The sequence below is a fragment of the Phalacrocorax aristotelis genome, chromosome 1 (assembly GCF_949628215.1).
Source record: "Phalacrocorax aristotelis chromosome 1, bGulAri2.1, whole genome shotgun sequence".
In the NCBI taxonomy this organism is placed as follows: domain Eukaryota; kingdom Metazoa; phylum Chordata; class Aves; order Suliformes; family Phalacrocoracidae; genus Phalacrocorax; species Phalacrocorax aristotelis.
Genome location: NC_134276.1, coordinates 177860096 through 177886205, shown reverse-complemented (window position 1 = coordinate 177886205; position 26110 = coordinate 177860096). Strand labels below are relative to the sequence as shown.

General features: G+C 38.6%; 1 protein-coding gene across 1 annotated transcript in view; it reads left to right on the top strand.

Moving 5' to 3' along the window:
• The window catches only part of TRHDE (thyrotropin releasing hormone degrading enzyme), a 216237-nt gene that overhangs the window by 169354 nt on the left and 20773 nt on the right, over positions 1-26110 (top strand). The window contains exons 11-15 of the mRNA XM_075080790.1: positions 2819-2952; positions 3051-3106; positions 20378-20525; positions 23102-23199; positions 23697-23804. Of these exons, the coding sequence (XP_074936891.1) occupies positions 2819-2952; positions 3051-3106; positions 20378-20525; positions 23102-23199; positions 23697-23804 (544 nt within the window). The remainder of the gene's footprint in view (positions 1-2818; positions 2953-3050; positions 3107-20377; positions 20526-23101; positions 23200-23696; positions 23805-26110) is intronic.

Here is a 26110-nt window from a genome sequence, read left to right as displayed (position 1 = left end):
CACCTGCTTATATGAGCTGGAAAGTCATGAAAGATTCCTGTCCTGCATTTCGGGGAAAAAGTCAATGCATGGGTGGTCTTATCAAAAAATAATAGCAAGGGGTTATGGTTGGATTTAAACTGACCAAAACAGCAGTTATGCCATTGAGCTTTGAAAAGATACTGTTCTCCATTAAAGCAGTATGGGTTGGAGGTGTTGCACAGCTTTACTTGTAAAATAGGTTATTTTGAACTTATATTTGACTGGCAAGTATAATTCAGTACTCTAGTAAACCATAAGTAATTTCCTCACTTTGGATATAAAATGTTTATACAAATACTCAAACAAGAAAAAATGTATGTAGATTTTTTATTACATCTGATTTTGAAACTTCCCATATGATGGATTTATTTACCCAGATATTGATTAATGTGTGCTCATAGCCCATTTGGTATGCTTTTAGGTATTATAGAGGTGCAGGGATCAACCAGTTACAAGTAGCTACTTCAAGCGATGGTGGCATTTAATGGTTAGTTTCCAACAGAAAAGCAGGGGCGGAAATCGGTACTGTGTAAAGGGGTAGGATTTTCTGCCAGGCTTGAGCAGCCTGCTCCTGACCCCCCATGGAAACATGCTCCTGAAGACCCAGAGAAGCTCTAAAAGTCATCCTTTCTCTCAACAGTCTCTCCTAGATACAGAAGTGGGTATTTTTTTTTTGTTGCTTTTAAGAAACCTACTAGGTTGATAAGGAACTTAGCTGAGATTCAGGGATGACAGGCTGTATTCACAGCAGCACACTGGGTAAACTAAATAGGATGGTTAGATCCAGATTCAAATTCCTTTTCTCCCTGTTTTACATCAGATATTTGATCCAAATCTGTTTTAAGAAAGTGCCTTTATCACTATGCTGTAAATTGTTACAATCTTTTACAGTATTTATGTGATTAAAAATTGCTTTAGAAGATTCAGTGATTTACACAGGAAACAGGATTCAAGTCTTCCCTAAGTAGGCTGGAGCAACGGGGTGATTCTGACTTCAGGTCCAGTGGAAAAAGGATTTAAACAGAGGAGCAACTTCAATATATATGTATATCCCAGTGTTTGACGGACCCCTATGGAAGGAAGGACACCCGGTGTTAAAACCTTGTTCCAAATCAGATTGCTTGGCAAAAGCAGCTTAGGTGCTTTGACAGTATGAATGCCTGGGAAGCCACGGAGTTGTAGGACTTAATTCTGGTTTTCTCACTTAGTCCCATTTCTACAGGTTACATCGACTCCTAAAGAATGTGTCTGCTTGGTGCTTTGTCACAGATAACTAAAATGGATGTAATCAATATTTTAACTGAAACCAAGTGTCTGTATTTTTTGTCTCAATTGTTTATATAGAATAATTAAATTGAACTGGTGCAAGTCAGACAAACCCTAAAAGAGCAATTGAATTGAATAGGAAACAACTGAGTTATTCTGGGTTTCATATTTCTAAGTAGTGTATTTTTAAGATATTTTAATGATGTCAGAACTACCTACATGAGAAGAGGACTTTCTTAGTCCTGCAGCTTTTTATCTGAGCTTGTTTGCATAACACAACTTCATGAATTTAAAGTTAAACATATAACCAAGTGGTTTTAGGATTTGGGTCTTGCAGCTCTTTGTATTTTTTGCACCTTAAAATGATAGTTATTTGTGTGTTTGCTAGAGATGTTTAGTCAGAGGGAGAAGCGTAACTTTTATCCGTAGTCCTAATCATCTATTATTTCTTCAGAAATTACTTTTTTCTGTACAAAAGGCTGAAACAAGTCAATTTCTTAAGTAAGTCTAAGTACTAGATAGTATGTGTGGATTGTTAAGACCATATTGTTAACTTTTTCTCTCATTCATTACTTTCAGGGAATTCAAGCACACCAAACAATTCCCCTATGGAATAACGTTTCAAACAAACTTTATGAATTTCTTTTTTATTTTAAAAAATGCATGAAAAGACTTCCTTTTGTCAACAGTGTACAAAGTGATTTTATTATAGTAGACAAAAATGTTGCTGAATTTTAAGTGAGTTCTGGTTCATGATCAGTTTTGTTAGAATAATTTACTAGATTGAAGGCTTCTTCAGGAGACGTTGAAGCCCAAGGCTTCATTCCATGATGATTCTTTCCATAGCGAAAGAAGCATATGTTGTGAGTTCAGGGCTTTTTTGTTGTTGAAATTCCTAGTCCTGCAAATAATTTTGGACTGCCAGACTGTGCAAATACTGGAATAAATTTAGACTTTCAGCCCCAACGTGATTACTTAAAAAGAGGGGAAGGATGAAGAACAGGTTAGTTGATATAAGGTTAATTGGTGTAGCTCTAAAGGGAAGCCTCTCAGTGGTTAGTAGCTGGAAGCTGTACAACTGGAAAGATTTTAATTTAAAATCCAATATAAAAAGCTTCACTGACTACATGCACTACTACACTTAAGACTCTTTTTTTTGTTTTTTTTAATCACAGGTTTAGTCTTCTCTCTATAGCACATCCACTGAGTTATTGGAGTTACCATTGTAGAAAACTATTTTAGCACGGCCAGAATCATGGTACCAGACTTAAAATGGGCACCTTGCATATAAATACTATTTGCCAGAAGAAGACCCATCCATGGAGTTCTGTGTGGGTGAAAGGTCCCCATAGGAATGTCAGCTGGCGTCTCTCTACATCAGAACAGATAAAGGAAATTAATCAAACACAGTGTTTTTGTTAGTCTTTGAATTAATTTTACTGCCTTTGTGGATTTTTAAAGGCGAGAATTTAACAGATATGCCTTTAAATTTAAAACGAAGTGCCATTCCCATCTTGTTCTTTGTTTCCAGAACACCACAGAATTCCTGCTTTGGAAGAGGCAAGTTGGTTGCTGGGTAACATCAACCAGACTGGCTACTTTAGAGTTAATTATGATATTAGGAATTGGAGGCTGCTAATTAATCAGCTAAGAAGGAACCATGAGGTAAGCTCCTTTTCTCATCCCTAAAATCTGCTTTGATATGTGAACCTTCACTATTTCATCACCCTAAATGCTTCAATTTTTGTGCTTGCCCCTCACAGGTTATCTCTGTCAGTAATCGAGCAGGCTTGATCGATGATGCGTTCAATCTAGCCAGGTATGTTTTGCTGAAGATAATCTATCCTTATCCACATTTCTGCAATAACTCATGTAATCATTAATTCAGCAGTTGAGCGTGTTTCAAAGTTAAATATGTTTTAAACACACTTCAGTTCTTTTCCCCTCCTTTTTGTTTTTTTTTTTTTGTATGGCACATAAACGTGGTCTGTAGCACATTCGCTGCTCTCAATCAATAATTGCCATAGGGTATTTCCGAGTCTGGAGAGGTCTGATCAATTTTGCAGCAAGTTCAATTTAACACTTTGGAGATAAATAATCTCTTTCCTCTTTCTCTAATAAATGAAGGCTTTTTGTTCTGTTTCTTCCTAGTGCCCCGCCTCTCCTTTTTTTTATAACTGACCCTTGTGCTCTATTTAATTTGTGATGGAAGGCACCTTCAAGCTTCAGGAATTTTTTTTTGCCCTGACTTGTACTGTTATATCATTTTTCCAATATCTTTCTTTTCTTGTAATCTGTTAGAACAGAATTTTTCTGCCTGATGCTTTTCATGCAGAAGTGAAAATCAGAGTTCCATTGAGCATTTCTGGAATTTATGCGATATTTTGTGTTTTACTATGATCAGGGTTAATAATTAACACATATAGGGCTGGTTAGGTAACACCTTCTTTACTAACCGAGGCAATGATATTGTCCCCATTTTGAAATCAGGACACTCAATAAGTTGGTAGCTAAAGTGTAAAATGAGAGGAGAGTAATGGAACATTTCAAACTTTTTGATTCTTGAGATACCTGGGAACATTGCATCAGTAAAACACTCTGATGTCAAAGGCAGCGTGAAAGGAATTCCTGATATTACTGGCTTTTCTGTTTGCTAGCATATTTATAGCCGTATTTGAGCAGGGGCTTGCAAGAATCAGCGGTACCGAGGTACATTTCACTATAAATGGTCACCGGAGATGTTTGAGATTCAGGCTCAGTGTCACACAGAAATTACGGCTCAGTGATGTTCCAGCGTCACTGCAGTAAAACACAGTTGTGTGCCCTACCACTCTGTTCCTGCTGCCAGTGCTAGACTAAATATATGACGTAAACTAGTGATTAGCCCTTACTTAACAGTCCAGAGATGTAGTAGGAAAGGAGTCATCATGGGGAGAGAAGGAGTATCCATTTGCTTTTTGCAGTGCCCTTCATTCTTGCCTTGTGGCATCTTCCATTGGCAACAGTAAAGGACTAGAAATAGGTCATCACTTCAGGCTTCAGTGGACCATGATTTGTGTACTCTCTGGCTAGCAGAATATTGCATGGTATTCTGAAATATCTAGACAATTAGAATAACTACTAAATGTTCAGTAATGTAACAGTCTGTTCCAATTTTATTTGGTTTTGGCACCCCAGAGAAGTAGTGTGCAGTTACACAGAATCAGTGGGGTGCTTTCTTCTTTTTCTGGTATGGAACGCAGTCAGATGTGGCTAGACTTCCCTGAAAATCTAAACACTGTAAACCCCTTGTTTCTTAAGCTGATTCTTGTAGGTGAGTGTTTTTCTTCTGAGTCAGTACAGAGACAGTGCTCTAGGATGTTCACGAAGCAGAAAGGCAAGGTCTTGATTAAAGGCCCAGCCTGGATTGTCTGGCCAAGTTTTGTCTACCTAAAAACCACTAAGAGATTAGATGAGCAATGCATTCCCCATTTGCTTTCCAAAGCAGTTTTCTGATGGTACTGGATCCTGCTGCTCTTTCAGAGGTAACTGTGCCAGAGCACTGTGAAGTCTTTCACAAGATTTCACATTGTAAAAATTTGACTTTCTTTTGTTAATAATGAGCTGCAGTGAACTGGTGCTGCATTTCCTACTCATGCACTGTGGAAGAAGGCAGTTGAGCTAAATATTTACAGTGTATACACATGTGCATGCACAGATACTACTTACGAGGAAATAATCTTCCAACAGGGATACACAGCTAGATTCCCATTTCTTTAAAATCTCTGTGCAGACTCGTGTCAGTAGTATCACCTTGGGTATGTGCCTTACAAGGCAGTCTGGGTGGAGGAAAGATCTGCATGTTTGCAAACTCTGTTATGCTCTGTATTGCAAGAGTAGCAATAAGATATGTGGACCTGGCTAATCATGCCATGTAACATATACTTTTTGTTGATCTTTTTTTATTTTATTAATCTATTATCTTTCCTATTAAAAAAAAAACCCAAACAATTATAGTGATGCTGAAGTAAGTCTGATTGACTAGATGACTATGTGGTACCTTTTTAAGAAGAGTTTAGTATTTTTGTTTTCATTTCCCCTCACCCAGTCAAAGAAAGACCAGGAATAGGTCTAATCCTTGCTCTGTTCCTTTATCATGAGTAGAACTAGAGAGGCATTAAGAGGCTGTTACAAGACGGGTGTGTTGGAGGCAGGCCTTGACAGCAGAATGCCTGAAGTTCTGGGAGTATGTAAGCAGAGGTAAAACCTCTTACTGGGACAAGCAATGGGGAATTGCATGCTGATGCTGCAGTGTGGCGCAGCTGCCCCTGCCGCGTTGGGTGCTCCGACGTGACACAGCAGTGTTACTAAAACAAGCTCCAAGGGCTATCAAAATCACAGAGACCTTTTCAATTTCTTCAAAAAGTCAGTGTTCTGAAGGCCACCATCAGCCTAAAAGCATCTTAGCTTTGTCCCCCTTGGCTGTAAGGCACAGTGCAGAAAGTCGCTTCAGTTTCTTTTGGAACAGTACCGTGGTTGGATGTTACCTGCCTTGTGGATGCAGTGCTGATTCAGTCTCACCTCTGATGCACAGTGTGTTTCTCCCTGCCCATATAATGTTACATGATGGGGAGGTTAAACACATATGATTGTTTCTGACTGTGACATGAGAAAAGGTGAGTAACCTTATTGACCAGGCATAGAGGTAGTAATTGGTAGTTTAGACCTGTGAAGACTGGCTGTTTTTAAGGGTAATTCAGTCCTCAGCTGTGCTCCCTAGTTGCACTGGTGTGTTATCTTCTTCTGTACGGCTATAAACATATACATTTTGTGAGAGAGAGAACTGTGGAATACATACTTTTATTTTAATCCTTAGCTATTATATTCAGTGATAAAATGAAAACATAACCTTTAAATTCTTGCTAGTCCTCTTTAAAAGAATTTCTAACATAAACAGTTCTTTTTACTGTACTGAAGAGACTGTATTTCTTCAAAATATCCCATCCTTCTTAGAAACTTCTGAAGTACTCCCTAGTGTGTTGTTGAACTTGATACAGATAATGTCCATTCCACACCAGAAGGGTTTGACTCAATTTTTCCACTGTCTCGGTATGGTGTGGCCTAATATGATATTTCTATGTAGCTTTACTGCTAATTGATTTTGTTTGTGGAACAAGTACAGGTCTTACCTTTAGTAAAATTTAATAATATTTGGATCTGGAGAAAGTTTTAAAAATTGCTCATATAAATTGTTTTGGAGCACTGCTTTTTTTTTAAAAAAGGTGTGTTTGATTTCATTACTCCAAAATGTTTATTATCCTTTTACTGTCCAGCATAATGATTTCTCAAAAATAAACAACATAAATGAATTGATACCTCCATGGAATATTTTAAACTCTATGACTTTAATTTCATGAAGTTTTGCCCATTTTATATGGAAATATATTCCTTTTTCTTCCTTCTTGGTGTATTTTCGTTCCATAAAATTAATCAAGCAGAGTTGAATTGAATAATAACAATAAAAAAGCTACAGCTTGCCCGCTGTGTTTGCATTCTCGCAAGCTTCTTTGTTTTTCAGAGTTTTAAGCATAATTCTGTTCTCAGCTGTAGTACGTGCACACACCCTGAGGATCTGGAGAGCTGTAGCCTTGGCAGTAACATAGCTTATGGAAATACATGCCCCAAATTCTTGAGCAAGAATAGCATCCTTGGCATTCTCTCTTCCCTTCTTCTTGAAGATCCCTTATCTTTTGGAGATGTCTTGTATGAAATGTCAGTACAATCAGAAAGTATGTTGAACATAGTAAATGGGATGCGTTGACTGAGAAAGGCAAGAGGAGACAAATAGAATTGTGTTTCTCTTCTAAGCTTACAATGAGCAGGGGGCAGTTTAGATAGCTCCAATAAGTACTGTCACAGGAAATAACAAAGATCCTACTGCTTCTTGAGAGTGTGAGTAATGTTGTCAGCTTCTCCTGTCTTTCTCTTTCCTTAGGATAAGGGGTCAGTTAGTGAGTATGTGAGGTGGGATGCCTCACAATTTACTTTAGGGATCCCCAAGGCAGACCTGTAAATCTGAGCTTGTCACCTTGCAGTGCACTGACAGGTAATGGAGAGAAATGTGCACCTGACCTCTCCAAGCCACTTAACCACACAGGATAAGATAAATTACCCTCCTAATGTCAGGAGTGTTGTGTCACCTGTAGTTCTTCCTCGCTGGGCTCTAAATCTTCATATTCACTTCCCCTCATTAAACTGGTTGACTTAATCTAATATTATTTCAAAGAAACAGGTCTGGTTTATATTCAGTGTTGCTCAGAATTGGATCAGATCTGACTGTAGATACCTGTTTTACTGTCATCTAAAATAGTTATTGTTCTTTCCAATTCTGGAAGAATCCATCAGTTTTGTCTCCTTGAACCTAATATGTGTCTCATATCCGTTTGATCCTGCCTGCACCATAGACCGGTCACACAGTTAAGGTGGCAGGAGCTTGGTGTGCACGCCAGTTGCTCAGGGAGCTGTTTTTTTTTTATGCTGACAATCCATCTTACTATCCATTAATATCTTGTCTTCTGTTCTGGGTTGAAGAGATGGTAGAGTTCCTCAGATACTCAGATTTTCCTGACAGTTCCCTTTTGGGTGGGTCATGGGCCTAGTGACAGTCATGTCAAGACTACACTCACTGGTTACACATTAACAAAGGCCAAAGATAAAACTTCACAGTAGTTTTTGCATATTTCTTAGCAGCATTTCTTTGATGTTTATCAGAAGCTTTTTCTTAACTGGATTCATGAAAAAGCATGAAGTAGTGGTGTTACCTAATTGTTCTTCTGCTCCAGGGATGGATGGCCATGTTGGAGTGCTGTCCATTTCCTTTCAGAGATTAGGGGGAAAGTGAGCTATAGCCTCTTCAGATCGTTTTTTTAGTCCAGAAAAGCCTTCCCCTGTAGACTTCACAAATACAGGGAGCTGTGTCAAAAATCAGCAACAACAACAAAAAATATACCTTCATAATTACCAGTGAACTAAGGGACTTCCCTGCTGCAGACGACCTTCATGAGTGTTCCTCTCTCTCAGAATTTCATTCACCAGGCCCAAACCAGGAACCTGGTGCAGATATATGACGAGTGAGTATGATTGTTTTCCTGCCGTTAATCAGTTTCTCTTGGCTTGCTTCTTTCCAAGCGGTGAGTTCTGCTGACTCTAGAAAACCAAAGTCTGAGGGTAAGGGAAAAGGCAGTGCCAATGTACCTTTCAATATATAAATCCCGATTCTCTCCCGTGACACAAATTCATCTTTAACAGCTGGGGCATTTGACTCCAAGGTTGATTCCAGAAGTAAAATACTGAAATAAGCTAATGCTTACTCCAAATCACCTTCTCACTAACTTGAATAGAGAAATTCATTTAAAAAGTAAGTCTCAGTTAAACAAGTATAGCCTTTGGGATCTGGAAAATCAAGTCTTTAGGACCCCTTGTTTTATTTTTCACTTAAAAGGAAAAAAAAAAGGCCCACAAATCAAAGCCAACCCTCTCCTTATTCCTTAAGTTAATTCCTGGATGTGGAGTATTGCCACTGAGGCAAAAACGTCTTATCCATTCAGCTACCTAAGGCTGATAAGCTGATCTTACTTCTGGAGGCTAGGAGTTATCTTGTAACTAAGCCTCTAGTTTATATGCTTTCGTGTAAAATCCAGAATTATTACTGCTAAATTGGAAGAATGTTTTCTTGAAGTTTGTGGTGGCAATATGTGCATAAGTTGAAGTGATCTTCATTGTTGTTTTCCTTCTCCAGAGATTAAGATTTCATTTATTGTAGCATCTGAAGTCTTTCAACATATCTGGGCTAATTGGTTCCATGTTACACTTGTTTGTGCTACTTAAAGTACTGTTCAGTGTAATGGCAGAAAAAGTCAAGGCATTTGAGGGCTCATTTAAAATTCTGGGGCTGGATAATAAGTAGGTGGCAAAGGTAGAAGTTCTCATCTAGCCCAATTAATGTACTTCAAAATGTTTCAAAATTTCAACAGCCACATCCAGGGTTGTTGACCTTGTTTTGCTTGTGTATTCATAAGCAATCATATAGAGTCCATTTAAATGAATAAACTGCAGTTTAACTCCAGCCTTCATTATTACTACTGATCACATTTGCTCATAGTTCAACACAGAGGCAAACAACAGATATGTTAAGCAGCTCCCTTAATTAGTGCCTCTGAGTACCAGCTAAGGGAGCAAGTATTAGATCGATAGTTTATATCACGCTTGATTAATAGTGGTATAGATTTACTATTTTAATAAATGAGGCCTCATCTAAATTATTTCAGCAGACGTCATAGTAACTCTTTTTCACTGTCAGGCAAATTTTGGTGACGGTTCACCAGCAATTGATTTAGGTATGGCTTCCTACAAAAGTTGTTGGATTTCCTTTGACATAAATACTCTCTCAATGGGCCAGAGCAGCTGCCCCTTTTTTAGAGAAAATAGAAAGCTACAAATGTTTTAAGGTAGCCATCATTCATTCCATATGCTGTGTGTCAGTCCATATGTTCTGTAGCACGTCACAGCCTTGATATCTGGTTTACGTGGAGATACACATTTCAGCTAATGTTTGCATATGTTCGTACAAGAAGAATCAGTGATTCTTGAGAGTAAACACACTAAAAGTCAGTTCTGCTTTTGCAGTATATATCATATATGCATCTGATCCTGTTGCATAGCCAAAAGCAGTAAAGCAAATCCTACAGCACATTCTAGGGAAGTGCTGGTGCTGCGAGAGCATCCTGAACAATAGAAAAACTTGCTAAACTTGCTAAGAGCCGGGGAAGAAGCTGGAGAAGACTCTTCAGCACATACAGAAGAGAAGCTGTAGATCTGAGTTCTCTGCAGAGTGTTTAGTGCAGGGGGTAGGTCTTGGTCTAGTATACATCTGTCCTGTAGAAGTGAGTGATGTTGTTAATCCACATCCCCACAAAATTTGCCCATGCTTCAGTTATTTCTGGTACTTCTGACTTGTTTCAGATGCAGTTGTTTTATCCTGTAAATGACATTAAGTCTATTCTTAGCCAAACCCAGAATAAACTGTCAGGAAAATATGACTCTGGTTTCAAGAGAATGAAAGAATGATTTTTAGCCCATTGTTAGCGGTTGTTAGCCCATTGTCTTTTTACTCCACGGTCTTAAACCATTACAGTTCAAGGTGGTCTCTGAAGTCAGCTTGGTATGGGTGTATCGATATTGCAGTGCAGATGCCAGGGACTGCTGTGTAATGACAGGGGAGGGGAACAGTCTGTGACATTTGTTTCAGGAACATTAATTAAACCAGGTCTGAATTTCACTTCAAAAGAACGCCTAACTTGGAGTTTGAGGTTAAACAAGAGGAGAGTGGTGTAAGTGGAGCTTGTTGAAGGTTTCTTAGCAAGTTGTGAGCTTTGGAAATGGGACTGAGAGGTGCAAATATGTCTTCAGGAATCTCTGTGTTGGTGAGGCAGGGGGAAGTCTTCATCCAGCCTCACAACCTATGCCATTCTGGGGGGGCCCTATCCTCTCCTACCTAAGCATACACCTGTTCCCTGTGCCTTCCTCTCATCTACAGACCCCTTTTTCCTCCCTGCAGCTGCTTGGTCAGCCCTTTTCCCCACCTCCCTCACCTGTCCTCGCACAATAAGCAGCTTTTTTTCCCTCCTTACCCTTATCCCAGAACCCCATTACTTTTTTTTTTTTCTTTTTTTTTCTTTTTTTTTTCTTTTTTTTTTTTTTCTCTGAGGGTCTGGCAGGACTAGTATGGAGAGCAAAAGACCCTGCTGCTCCCTTGGTCAAGGTAGCAGCAACAAGCCACCCTGAGAGGCTGGAGGTCCTGCTCTAAAAACACTCTGTCCTCGTCCAACATCAACAAAGGATATATTCATAAAGGCAAGAACCAATTTTCTAGCTAGAAAGGACAATGCTGATGCCTTGTCAGCAAATCAAAATAGTCTGCCACCTTAGGCTACTGACTGCTTTGTCTGCTGTTTTGACCTGACTGCACCATTGCTTCTCAGAGATGATCCTACTTTTTGGGCTCATCTGATTGCTGTTGGCCAGGATTGTTGTCTAGAGGAGTTCTGGTCTTTGTCAGTGTATGCTCTATCCACTTGGCAGAACATACTGCCAGGTTGAACTTTTGAATTCAAAGTGCAGATTTTACTTTCAAGTGTTTGGTCTTCATCTGGCGATTTTATAAAGTAGTTCTTTAAACTGTAGACTAAGGTCCCTCCGCTTGATAACATTTAAGAGAAGTCTTGGGAATCAATGTTGTGTTAGTTTAGCTCCTTCCAATTTGGCTAGAAGTGTGTTTTCCTCCACTCAGAAACGAAGCAGTAAATGGCAGAAAGGACCATGTTATGACTAAGGCACTGCACAGGGACTAGGGAAACCTGGGATGCTGCTTCTGCTGTAGACCTCCCAGGTGATCTTGGTAAAATCACTTAAACTGTTTCTGTCTGTTTTCTTTCTGTAAAATGGAGATAAGAGAAGAGGTGAGGGTTTATGAGAACTTCAGAGAGGGTTTTATTATAAATATGTTTATAGGGAATTACTTTACAGAAATAATATCAAATTCTGTAGATATTCTATCTGTCGTAGTTTAACCCCAGCTGGCAACTAAGCACCATCCAGCCACTTCCTCACTCCCCTGCAGTGGGATGGGGGACAGAATCAGAAGAGTAAAAATGAGGAAACTTGTGAGTTGAGATAAAGACAGTTTAAGAAGTAAAGCAAAAGCCATACACACAAACAAAGCAAAACAAGGAATTTATTCCGTACTTCCCATGGGCAGGCAGGTGTTCAGCCATCTCCAGGAAAGCAGGGCTCCATCACGCGTAACAGTTACTTGGGAAGACAGCCACCATCACTCCCAATGTCCCCCTTCCTTCTTCTTCCCCCAGCTTTATATACTGAGCATGACATCCTATGGTGTGGAATATCCCTTTGGCCAGCTGGGGTCAGCTGTCCCAGCTGTGTCCCCTCCCAGCTTCTTGTGCACCCCCAGCCTACTCACTGGTGGGGTGGGGTGAGCAGCAGAAAAGGACTTGACTCTGTGTAAGCACTGCTCAGCAGTAACTAAAGCATCCCTGTATTATCAACACTGCTTTCCACACAAATCCAAAACAAAGCCCCCTACTAGCTACTGTGAAGAAAATTAACTCTATCCCTGCCAAAACCAGCACACTGGAAACAAAATTCAGATTGTATGTGTATTTTCAAGATCAGGCTTCTGTGCTTTCCATTTGAAGTGTCTAGCTTTTAAATGCATATTTCGCTTGGCTGACTGATATGCAAATTATAAACATTAGAACAGGAAAAAGAGAGAAATGAAAAAGTATTGTGCATAATAATAAACTAACTCAATTTTTAATTTGCTCAAACATGCTCTCACAGATACCATTGCCTGTTGACAACTTAAGGAACAGAAAGGCTGTTTCATTCTACCCTTCCCAACAAAATAATCAAGTAAGAAAATAAATAACACTTTTAATAATTGAGTTGTCTGAAATTGACATCTATTAGCCCCTGAAATACATTCAAATTTCTTCAGTTAATTTAAGTGTGTGAATGACATACTTCTCAAAAATCAGGCCTTCATGATGATGAAAAACGTGACATACCTAACTTACTGCATAGTCTTAATTTTCAGCAGTAAGATTATTCCTCTTCATCTTGCACTACTCTTTTTTAATAAATATTTTTTCATATGGGGAAGTCAAGGAAAGGAGAGTTACAGAACTCCAGTTTGAAGGAATTTTTGTTGCATCTTTGCAAACACGGGGTTTTAGCTTTGGGGTTTCCTTCTGTTTTCAACAAAGGTGATTAATTCAAATTAATATTAGCCTTTGCTTATATGGCAACTCTAAAACTGTGCAAGATAATTTAAACCATGTGATACTCTGATAATTAGATAGAATTTGAACTGTTCTTTGTAGGATGCTTCAAATGCTCTTGTGTGGAGTTGAATGTCGCTTGAAGAGTCCTCAAATATTTTGCATGTAAGAAAACATAATAATAAGCAGGCTTCATTTAAAACTGTCATACTCTCTGAATCCTTTGAAGTTGGAGAGGTTGAATGCTGATTAAATTTAGTACTTAAAATGAGTTAGTAAGCCAAATGTTGCTGTTGTAGTTATCAAAGAGTAGTTGTGCATTCCTGTCCTGTTCACGTGGAAGTCCATAGCTGGTACAAATCATAACGCCTTCATTAAGTCCCTTTGGATGTCTTAGAAAAGCAGAGTTCTTTTCTGGTCCTAAGTCAGCCTGACCCTCAGAGTGGAAGATGAGGTAGATCATTCTTTTATAATGGAGTACAAAGGACCTTTTTTACAGGTTGCCCATTAGCTTTCTATGAGAAAACATTCTTTTTCCAGCTTCCCGTGTTGATCAGGGATGCCAGTCATCATAAGTTTTTAATCTTTGACTCCTCAATCTTGCAGTAGCTGATGGTGAAATCTGTGACTACAAGAGTTCCCTTCTGTATGGGTTGCCTTGCTCAGAGCTTTTTTTTTTTTTTATGTGTCAGGGTTTGACATACTTGTTTTTACTCAGCTGCCAAAGAACTGCTGTTAAAGCACTCTGGGAAAGAATATCCTGAATGCATCGGTAGGGGCACCAGTCCTTGGTAAATCCAGAAGAAATGAATAGGGTTAGACAAAGCCAAATACAGTTAAATGTGAATGTTCATTGATACCAAATTTCTCTGTGAATTATTGTGATCTACACATTTGACTTTAAAGGTAAAAGAATGAATACTAACTTATTTTAAATTGTCCCCTTATGGGTTAATGAGTATAGTCTAAATGTTCATATATTGCACATGCACAGAAACAGAAATGAAGTTAATATGAGTTGCACATATATGTGCTGAAGAGCTGTGTTTTCCCCCTTCAAAAATACCCAGACAAAAAGCTAGTCATGTTTTACATATTTCATAAGAAACAGACAATACTGGCTGAGTTTTAAACCAGCAGCAAGTAAATCACCTCATTTCAATTGTTCAACAATGCAGCCCAGTTTGCTTCCAGCTTGGATTTTCTAATTTTGATTTAAACACATGGCTTATAATGACTTTGTTGGGTGGAGGGACTAAGGGATTTATGGTGCACTTGTAGGTGGGACTCTCATCACTGTACGGCAACCCTGTCGTTTTTGTGACAGAGTCTGTTTGACTGGTGCTGAATTTATGGCAGAAATAATTCAGAACAGAGTAATAATTTTCCCTTGGCAATTACACTACCATTTGGTACTTTGTCCCTAAGGGGAAAATGAATGTGCTGGGATCTGTCCATAAGTTCAGTGGCTCAGTGTAAAGAACAAATCAAGGTCAGAATGCAGCTGAATAGAGACTGATGTTTCATAATACAATCTAGATCTCCTGCTTTTATCTGACTCATTAAAAGCTCATGTAATTTAAAGATTACTTTTGATTGCTATGAGATTTTTAGTGGGAATTCTTTATGAGGGGTATTTCATTACCACATTCAGTACTTTCTTTTTCTGTTCATTGCCTCTTTTCTCTGTAGCAATGACCACCCTAGCAATTTCTTCAGTGTAAGCAGGGTAGTACCTTGCTAAGGGTTGGTGCTTATGATACTATATAATGTCATAAGCCACTTATTTATATATATAACTTTTGAAAGGTCTTTTTCCACCTCTCCCCTTGTCGTAAATACGGGATATCACCTTTTCACCACAGTTCGTCAGCAGCCTCTTTAGGCATGAAAAACCTGCTGGACCAGGGTGTTTGTATTGAGGTAATTCGTCTAATAGCTAAAACAGATCTCTTTGCTAGTCTGTGTTCCTGTTCCCCTGTTCTCCACTGTAGTTCAGGAGGCAACTGTGAAGTTAGGAACACAGATGATAAGACAAACCTCATGTGGTGCCATTTCTAACACATGCTAAGTTCTCATGTGTAACCGTGGCTACAGAATGATTGACATGCTGGTAAACTGATGGATTAGGACAGTTATATAAAAAGTGGTAAAACAACCAAGGGTCGCAAATGTGATCTTTTTGGTTAAATTTTGCTTTTGTAGTCATGTTTTTTAAATGAATCAGTATGGAGAAGGCTGGCTTAGAGCTGGCTTGTAGAGGCTCTTTTTTAAGTCTGAGCTCCTTTCTATGTGACCAGTGACATCAATCAAAAACCTCTAATCTAGAATACAATAAAGAGGGACCCGTGTTTTTTGTAGTCTATACTGAAGCTACATAAACAACCATTCATTTTAGGACATGAGATAGATCTGTTGGTACCCTTCTGTGAATATTCACAGGGCAAAAGACCAGAGTTATTCTTGTTACCGTGCCTCTGAGAAAAGGAGTACTGAAATTCTAGTGCTCCTAGGATATCCATCGCTAGAGGCCTCTTTAAACAAAACTGGACAAATTTCTGACAGGAATGGCATTGGTATGAATCTGCTTTGGGTAGGGGAGAGACTAGATGAGTTCTTAAGGTGGCTTCCAGTCTTTTCATTCCAGGTGCTATAGGTGAATTTTTATAAACTTTCTAACCTGTACTTGCGAAATGCTTAACCTGAGCATTAGTATGCGTTCAGCCACGGTTTATGAATCAAGACTGTTTGATTTGACTATTTTATCTCTTAAGACACCTGTGAAGACTATCCCGGATTCCTCTGCAGGATTTTTTTGTTGTAGATACTTGCTTGCTAAGATTCTCAGATGGCTACTAGAGACATACCTGGAGAAACAGTGTGACTGTTTCAGATCACACAGAAGATTTGACATCACAGTATTTCTGTGGTGTTTATGTTTGTTACTTGGTTTCAGTATAACCCATAATCAGTTATTCCCTAAGTGACAGACAATATTTCAATTTTCCTCTGAGATGTCTATGCTGGAAAAGAACCTTGTCTCTTAGGCCTGGCTGTCATGAATTTGGATTTTGGGAGGCAGTACCTGGACTTTAAGGGTAGCAATATGATCGATGGCTAAAAAGACACAAGAAAACCAAGGATTTCTGTCAATGACCTTCCAGTGACATTGTTGGAAGAGAGAGTGATAAATCAAGCTGCATGTTTAGAGTATGTACTTAACATACTCATAGAATGTAACAATATTCTATAGTGCCTTTGAATAAATATTACCAGAGAATTATATGACAGGGAAATTATTTTACATTTTCCCCTTTGATGGGAAGGTTGCTACTGTTACTTTTCTTATTATTGTAATGATAACTTTTAAACGTTTCTGTTTAACATTTCTGCAGGTCTGTGTTTTTCCATCAGAGTTTAAAGAGATGTTCAGAACATACTCATTCTTTGTTCTGCCTTCTTTCCTCATCTCGGTTATTATCCCACTCCATAAATGACACAAGTGAATTCAATTAGCAGTTATCACCAGCTGGTGGTATATGTTTGTCACAAGTCCCATGACAGTCATGAGTCTTTGACCATCCCTTCCTACTTTGCTGGGTGCAAAACTTTTGCTTCTGCTGACCAGATCCTGTGTAACCATCTTTGAACTTAGTTCTTCCAGGCTAGTGAAGGAGAATCCTAGAAGCATTCCAGCACCCCTTGGCTGGTGAGTGAATTTGCCACTTTTCAAGTGAGCCAGTACAGCTTGCTGGATGCAGTATCCCCTGGGAAAGAGGAGTCTTAAAATCACTCTTAGTGCTGGACAAGCTTTCACTGTAAAGTAAAAGAATACAGTTGTACTAAAATGCGAAGCTTAAGAAACCAGCTGCTGTGCTTTGTGAAGATGCAGAATACCAGAGCTTAGCTCACTACACAGACATGCTGCTTTGGCTAGTTTCTGTCTTCTGCTGGCCTGTTTGTCATGACAGTCGTGCTACCTCCCAGGACAATTCACACAGCTCCTAGATCTGTGATCTGGATTTTAGGACTTTTTACCCATACGTGGTTTTATGGTTCATGGTTTCTCTCTTCTATGGTTTAGGATGAGAGCTTCTCCTTGTGTCTTGTTTTCTCAGCTATGAATGCCAAAAATTAGCAACCTCAGTATTTGGCATTACCTTTATCAAACTCTTTCCTTTCTTTGTGAATGAAAATATTCCTTAAGCCTTTTAACCTGTAGTAAACTTTTCATACTCTGTAGCATGTACATTACGTACCACATTTTACAAGAAAAGGTAAAACAATTAGTGTATTTATTACTACCTCTTGACAGAAACTATTTAATGGCAAATAGTGTGGGGGTGCACTGTATTTGGAGTAAGAGGTTCATAAACATGGCTTAGTGGCTGAGGGTGAAAGAATAGGGCTATCATAGTTTTCTGTAGGCATCCATACAATGAAATAGTGTAGAATATATAGAACATTCTGCCAAGGCAAAGTTCCTGAAGCACTTCTGTTTTCTCCAGGGAAGTGCTCCTACCTTAACTGTCACTTTAAGAGGATTTTAGATACGTCTCTGCTCAAGTTCCCTCAGAAGTCCAGCCTAGAAGCTGTCCTTGAAGCACATCTACCCAATATATACTGACAGGGAGTTTAGCATTGATTGTAGCAGCCATAACCCCTTTCCCTCAAAATTATGATCTGAAGTGATGAATTTGTTGTTGTTTATATAATAATGTCATCCACAAGTACCTCCCCTCATCCCGGTCCCTGCTCTCGGGACTGGTTCTGTTGATGCAGGGGTTGATTTTGATGCTGCTGTGCATTAGCTCTTCAAGGGTTATACCCAGAAAGCGAAGGAAGTTCAGGATTAAACAGGAAAAACTCAGGCTTTGCTACAATCTGTTCTTGTGAGAAGGAGTGTACCGTAAGGGAAGCATCAGAAAAAGTGGGGAACAGGGGAGAGACAGGGAGAATTGAATGGGCTGATAAATATGGAAGTTAGAAGCAGTGTAACACTTTCTGTTGTGAACAGGATGAGTACCATCAGCTAAGAATCATGATTTTGAAACTGATTCAGAAGGCCGAAAGCTCAGGAGTAGATCTCTCTGAGTTCACTTCTTGTGTGTCTTTATGGAGAAGTTAAGCTTAGAAAGAAATAATCTGTTTTGCAGCGATGATTTCCCAGTTGTCCGTAGCACAGAGAGATTTAATTTCAGAAGCATGATCGTAAATGTCCATTAGTGCAGCTACAATCAACATTCATCTGTTTATTCCTTAAGCAGCATGTTTACTAGAGCTATTCCTCTTGTTCCTTATTCCACACTTTCTCATGTCAATCAATTTATCAATAATCACAAGTCCCATTAGGACCTAATTACATATATGGAACTTCAAGCTAGTTTACCTCTTTGCTAACATTATGGCCAAGGCAGTCAACCCAGCTTGCTTCTGGCTCCATTAATTATGGTTACACATCTTTACAAAGCATTAAGAGCTAGAACTCTTCTTGATGATATTTTGCTGCTTCAGAAATAAGACCTATAAAATGGAGTAATTTATAGTTAGCTTACTTTCTTTGTCTTCAGATGCATTGAACTCTGTCCACCATCCACTCTAAGAGCACAACCATTCTCATTTCTTATCTGCTCAGTTCCTGAGTGACACAGTGAACTCCCCAAGTGATCTTGTTTTTCTTGCTTGACTATATGCTATAACTGGACTTGAGAACAGAGCCTTACTGACAAAATGTGGTCAAAGACGACATGAAGCAGACTGGAGAGTGGGTCATCGTAAGGACATGGAATAGATGCTTTTGAAAGCTGTTACATGAACTCACTTCTTTCCCAAGAACACAAAGGGAACAGGGTGTAATTCTTCCAATAGAGAGTGTGAAAAACAATGGCTTGCATGGATGTGGTGCACCTTGCAAGCAAACTATGGTTTTGGACCATACCAAAAAGAACAATCTATTTCAAATATTTTAACAAAGTAGTTTTTATGTACTGTTAGAACTGATATCAACATTTATATCAACATGTATGTATTGGTTCATTTCCATAATAATCTCTGTAATTTTCTTTGTTCGCTATATGCATGTGTCTCTTCCCCAGACAGTGATGGAAATTAAGGGGAACATTTGCAACCAACAAGGAGGAAAAATAGTCTGTGAAGATATATCATACTGTAGCCTATGTTAAATTGAAGCTTGTGGAATCCAACTTGCTGACTTTAAGTGTTTAATGAAAACAGAATCATTATCTCCTCTCTAGACAGGTAGAGAGCTCCTTTGGGATTTAAACGCTTGTATCAGGAGAAGAATAAACCTGTGTGTTTCTGGAAAGTTCACACCCACAGGGTTTTACTTCATTTCTGCAGTCTGAATAGTTAAGAAAAAATGCTGTTCTGAAAAAGAAAATGAGTGCAAATCCTAAGGCTTGATATTTCCAGTACTCAGTTTTAAAAAGCAGCTTTCAAATGCTTGTGCCTGTATTGCACTTTACTTGTAAAGCTATTAATATTAAAAGCATTCCTGAAACCCCACTAAACTCTTTCCCTTGCAGGGAGAGGTCCTTTATGACTGTAAAAGAATGGGGCAAAGTTACATCTAATTGATTTATAAACACCTGAAAAAAAACATATTTTATGTGGAAAGTGGTGAAACATCCTTAACCAAAGTGGTGTCACTGAAAGCAACTTCAGTTTAGTAAAATAAGTCATTCCAAAATGGGTTAAGGTAGATAGAAGACAAAGCATCTCTAAAGGAGAGAGAAAAGAGTGGGGCGAACTGTGAAACTAAAAGGTGCTCCTTTTCCATTAGTTCTTCCCAATTGCTCATGGCCAGTAGTAATGTTTCCTGAAGCAAAATGCCTTGGGTTGATGATTTTATGCAGAAAGCTTTCTGTCTTACAAATCAGCAAAGCAGCACTTTCCTTTTTTTTTTTTTTTTTTCTTCTTGCTTAAGGTCAGTTACTTCATTGTTCATGTTGTCTTTTATAGCCACAGGAATCCAGACAAAGTAGGTAAAGCTTGTCTAGTTTTCTTTCATGTGTATTCATGCCTTCCTTCATCCAGTAAGTATCCTTACACATGTGTTGGGAGACACTGTAGGCTGCTGGTTTTTATAAGGTTGACTTTCATGTCTTCATAACGTCATGAGTTTATCATGTTTCTTCTGCCTTTTAATTCCATTTGGAAGAAAAGAAGTAATTTTTACCTCATCATGTATCTTCTGCAAAAACAATTAAATAATAACTTCTTTTATTTTGTAGAGCGGGTTATTTGCCTCAAAATATTCCTTTGGAGATTATTGGATACCTTTCAGAGGAGAAGGATTTTCTGCCTTGGCATGCTGCCAGCCGAGCTCTTTATCCTCTAGATAAATTGCTGGACCGCACAGAAAACTACAACATCTTCAATGTAAGATACAGTTTCCCTTCCTTCCTCCCTTCCTTCCTCCCTTCCTTCCTCCCTTCCTTCCTTCCTTCCTTCCTTCCTTCCTTCCTTCCTTCCTTCCTTCACCCCTTCCTTCCTTCCTTCCCCCCTTCCTTCCTTCCTTCCTTCCTTCCTTCCTTCCTTCCTTCCTTCCTTCCTTCCTTCCTTCACCCCTTCCTTCCTTCCTTCCCCCCTTCCTTCCTTCCTTCCCCCCTTCCTTCCCCCCTTCCTTCCCCCCTTCCCTCCTTCCTTCCCCCTTCCTTCCTTCCTTCCCCCCTTCCTTCCTTCCTTCCTTCCTTCCTTCCTTCCTTCCTTCCTTCCTTCCTTCCTTCCTTCCTTCCTTCCTTCCTTCCTTCCTTCCTTCCTTCCTTCCTTCCTTCCTTCCTTCCTTCCTTCCTTCCTTCCTTCCTTCCTTCCTTCCTTCCTTCCTTCCTTCCTTCCTTCCCCCCTTCCTTCCTTCCTTCCTTCCTTCCCCCCTTCCTTCCTTCCTTCCCCCTTTTCGTTTCCCAGAGTTGAACTATTCCCCACTCAGATACTGTAAATGACCTAGGGATATTAGCTTTCTTCCTAATTATTCCTTATTTAAACATAGCCATTGTCAAGCTTTGGTTCATTTGCATTTGAACAGTGATAACTGTTGTTTGAGGCATATATGCTTAGTAGAAGGAAAGGTAATTGTCCCTCCTATAAAATATTATGACAAATGAAGTATTTCACTTAAAAGAGCCAAAGTAATCTATTAGCAGATTTTCTCTTTTGAGGAGCCCCACGGCAATATTTAGATTGATGCCCAAGCTTAGCAAGGACACCAGATGCAGGCACAACTGAACAGGACGCATGCTGCTGAAGTAAAGATTTGTAGTCATTATTTCATGCAAAAAGCCACGGTGAATTCAATGCAGTTTCCTTAATTAACAAGGATTAGATCACCACTGAATCAAAAGCCCATTCATAATTGGGTCTGAAGGGACAGCAGTAACAGCTAGCAGCAGATAATTAAGATAGACATGACAAACATTTTAACATTTTACCTGAAATAAAAAAAAAATCCTAGCTGAAGCATGTTTGATGAAGTACATAGGACAGTATGCAGCCAGTGACAATTATGATCTCTTGGGCATTTTTCTATTCACTATGAATTTTATATAGTCTACATATTTTCAATGGCCAACATACTGTAATTTTAGGGAATTTTGTAAAGCCTTCAAACAAAGGAACTCTCTAAAGACTGAAATGCTTAAAGGTGCTTTTTTCTTCTTAAACATGTGTGTCCAGAGACACACATGCTCAGAAAGCAGGAAGCTGGAGGTGGCTGGATGTATGTATATATGTAGAAGTGCATATATATATATATATGTGTCTATGTCTATATGTGGGTATATATATACACACATACACAGAGCTACCTGCTGACATGGAAGATTATTTTTGTAGAACATACACTACAGATTAATAAAGACACTTTGAGATTCTTTCTTTATGAGCCTACAATGCGGGCCTACATGCAAACCAGGGACATAATATAAAATGATGTGGAAATAACTTGCATGTTTAGACTGTTGTTAACTGCACAGAAAAAAATCTTACTGGTTCTGTCATTGCTATTTCACTTTTAAACATGGCCATGTAAAGAGAACACAATTTTAATAAATAAAAACCAGTAAAATTCACAGCTGGGTTGCGTTTTATCACTACTGATGAGAGCTTTGAAAGCAGAGGTGATAGCACAGGAAATAAAAAGTCTTTTTAGTCACAGAATAACATATCTGCTACAGAAAGCTGCACTATTAATCTCCTTTTGTGTTGACATCATATATACATGCCCGTGCATCCATAACAATAAAATAGATGCTCTCTGCAGTTCTTTATATCTCAGTTCTCTTTTTCAAATTGGTAAACTCCACTGGCAAAAGATTACGCTGAATACAATGACAGTGTTTTTCTTCACAACTGGCAAGAATATGTAAATGTGTCTCCTGTGTAAGAAGTAAAAGTAAGTTAAAATACATCTTGGGCTTGTTTTCTTTAAGCACACCAAGAGCCTAAAATTAAAGCATAGTGTAATTAAATGTACAAAGCTCATTTGCAGTCACATTGTTCAGTATTCTGAAGTCAATTGGCTGTACTTGTGTGACCTTTTTCCATGGCTGTGGGTATTAAAACAGTATTCTTTTAAAAGTGAACATGCAGGGTATAGTCAAGATTGGCCATAGAGTAGAAGTTAAGGTGTTGACACTCTTGCAACTTTTCAGCTGTGTACTGTGAGTTCAAAATAGCATGTAAGAAACTGCTCTGAAATTGATGAGGTGTATAACAATAAATTGTCTTATCTCAGGCATCTAATCAACTAGCTGTTCTATAGATTACTTCTCACTATATCAGAGAAGGAGGATTATATGTCGATGTTGCTTTTGCTAAATGCAAATCAAAATCTTTAGAAAGCAGGACGTTATTTGAGAGTAAAAAAGAGACAAAAACTCGATAGTCAATAGTATTTCAATTTCAAATAAAAAATAAAAAATAAATGTTAACACTAAATATATTTTTCTTTTGCCTCTCAGGAGTATGTTTTAAGACAAGTTGCATCAATGTATCTCAAGCTTGGATGGCCAACAAATAATTTAAACAAATCGCTTGTGCAAGCATCCTACCAACATGAGTACTGTTATTTATCTTTTTAATTATTGTTTTTTTGCAGGTTATATTTGTAATAATGCACTCTCCTAAAATTTGGTTTCATCTTTAGCATGTCATACTCTCCTACCTTTATCTTCCTTCTGTTTTTCCTTTCTGGGTTAGAGGGAAAGGAGCAAGATGTTGTGAGTTTAATTCCTCTTTCCTGAATTTGGAGAACATTATTTTCTAAGCCTTAATTTAAAATTTGACTGCACTGGATATTTAAGAACTTGGACTCCTGTGACCACAGAGGTCAGGAAGAGTGCATAAGTGTAAATGGGGGCTGTGTTTGGTCCATGACCTTTCTTTAGTTGTTGCAGCAGCTGTAGACATGAAGTTGACACTGAGATTTTTATAACTGGATAGTCTTTGATAAGTTGCCCAACTACCACTTGCTGCAACTCTTAAAAGACATAACTTTTTGTAAACATTCAAAAGCATTCACTAATGCAGCCTTATTGCTTTCTTAAATTTGGACAGAGAGTTGCATCGGGAAGTTATCATGTTGGCATGCAGCTTCGGTAACAAACACTGTCATCAGCAAGCTGCAACGTTAATCTCGGATTGGATTTCTAGCAATAGGAACCGGTAAGTGGAACCAAAATGTGTATTTCCCATTTCTCCTACTCAGAGGCAATACAGCTGGCATGCTCTTCCTCTCCTGCCCATCCATCCACAGCGTCCCCTTCTGCAGAGTGGCATGGGAGGAAGCAGAGGTTGCTGGTTGTTATTTAAAAATGTCTCTGGGGCTTCAGAATGAATTATTTGTCTTTGCATGTATGAGGAGGGAGGGGACACCCACATAGCCACCGCCCACTCCTGATAAATTTCTGTCAGATAGTTGTATGCTAGAAGACAAGAGGATGGGTTTTAAGGAGGGGTTTAAAGGAAGAAAGATGAGTGAACACCACATTGGCAAACATGGAGGCTGTGTCAGGGCAAGAAAGCAGAAGGTGCTAAGTGATTGAAGAAGTGAGAGAGTTTAGAGGCAGAAGGACTGAGAAGTAAGAAAGGAGATGAAACAGTGTATTTGAAGGAAATGTTATAAAATATGTAAGGGTGAAGACGTGGAAATTAATGTGATTCAGGAATACATGGAAAAGCTCATGTAAGGTTTCAGAGAGGGGATGATATGACAGCTGATGTGTTGAGCATTAGCAGCACTGTAGTGGTTTGACAGCAAATATGTAAGTTAGGCTGTCCAGACACAGGTTTATTCAGCTGAGGCAAGGGAACACAGGCCGTGGATGGTGTATGAAGTTTATCTTCTAAAGGCAAGCATCTAAGATTACTAAAAATACAAATATTTAAGTAGTGATCTATGGACAATAAGTATAGAGTATAGGTTAAGACCATGACTTTTTTGGAAAGAATGGTGGATTTTCTGATTATGTGGAATGTGGGTATAGAAGTATTTGCATAAGTATATCACATGATATTTTGTTTAAAGGAAACTATTCTACTTTAAAGTAACAAAATAAAAGAGAAGAGAGAGTCATACCTTTCTAGTCCCAATCTTGTATTAGCTTTGCAAAAGGATCAGATCTCTATAGACATATAGGCATGTAGGATTTTTCAAAGATATCTTGGGTTGATCAGATGTTTGTTTACAAATAAAATATGTCCATCTGTCTTTGTAATATTTGAAAATCCTTTACAGGCATACCCAGTTACGTAAGTGCCTGAGTGTCTTTTAAAACCAGCCATGAACTGAGCATTAATGGAAATTGCATTCTTATATGACTTTGAAACGTCTGAAAAAAAAAATTATCTTGAAACTATGACTATGTACCTTTAAATAAGATGTGTGTGAAGAGGAGGGTTTTCTTTTGTAAGATGATAACAGATATATTTACTATGAAATATATACCCCGGGGTTTTATATGAATTCTTATCGTCAGCAGCAATAATCAGTATGAAACTATTCAAAGAGGAGATTAAAAAGAAAGAATCATTTGAAACAATCTGCAGAAGTAATTTACTTAGATATTCATTTGCAAAATTAGTTAATCAAACCTAGCACCATCTATTAGCATGCACAGCAGTAGATTATTCAGTGTTAAAAAGCTGTCACCCTCCAAAGCTGTCTCCTACCCTGTGTCTTCATCCTTTCCAACAGGACTGAAGAAGGAGGCATCGAGGGAGTGGGGGAAGCTTATTGCTTTACTAACAATAGCAAGTGGGGAAAGGAATAAATTTAAGGAGCCATCTGAAGATTCATCTTAGCCTTTCTATGGGGCCATTCCTGGGAGCACAAGATTGTGGCTGCCTGCATATGACGAGTATTATGCTAAAAGCATCACAGCAGGGCAGAGAAAGAGAATAGCTACTAAGTTAAAGCAGTGTGTTTCTCCAAATGAACTGCAGAGTTTTGAAAAATAGCTGCAACAAATAATGTAATTACAGAATACAGATTGACAGTTGGCCGATAAATAGGGGTACAACTTGCAAAGAAGACAGAGACATGTTTTTATTTATTTTTTAAGATTATAGGATTTCTTCAGCTCCCCACCCCAGAATTTACCAGTTGCTATTCTCTGAGCAGTCTCACATACTGAATGTAACTAACATATGAACAGACTCATTTCATGTCTACTTACACCGAAAAGACTTTGCAAAGGGTGCTAATAATAGCAGCTCGGTAGACATAAAATCAGCTTGTGTTTCACGGTAACGACATTTGTAGGGGTCTGTCAGTGTCCTCTCAGGAATGTTCAGATTCCTGCTGCATCAGAGGTATCCCATATCGCCTTTGCTCAGTTTAAACCAACTCAGCCTGAAACCTGAAAATGAAGCAGTCTGTTTTCCCTGTTTTTCCACCAAGAAAATTATGATGATTCTACAATAAAAATTTAATTTACATGGTGTTTGAGCCATGCCTCTGCCTCTTTTAG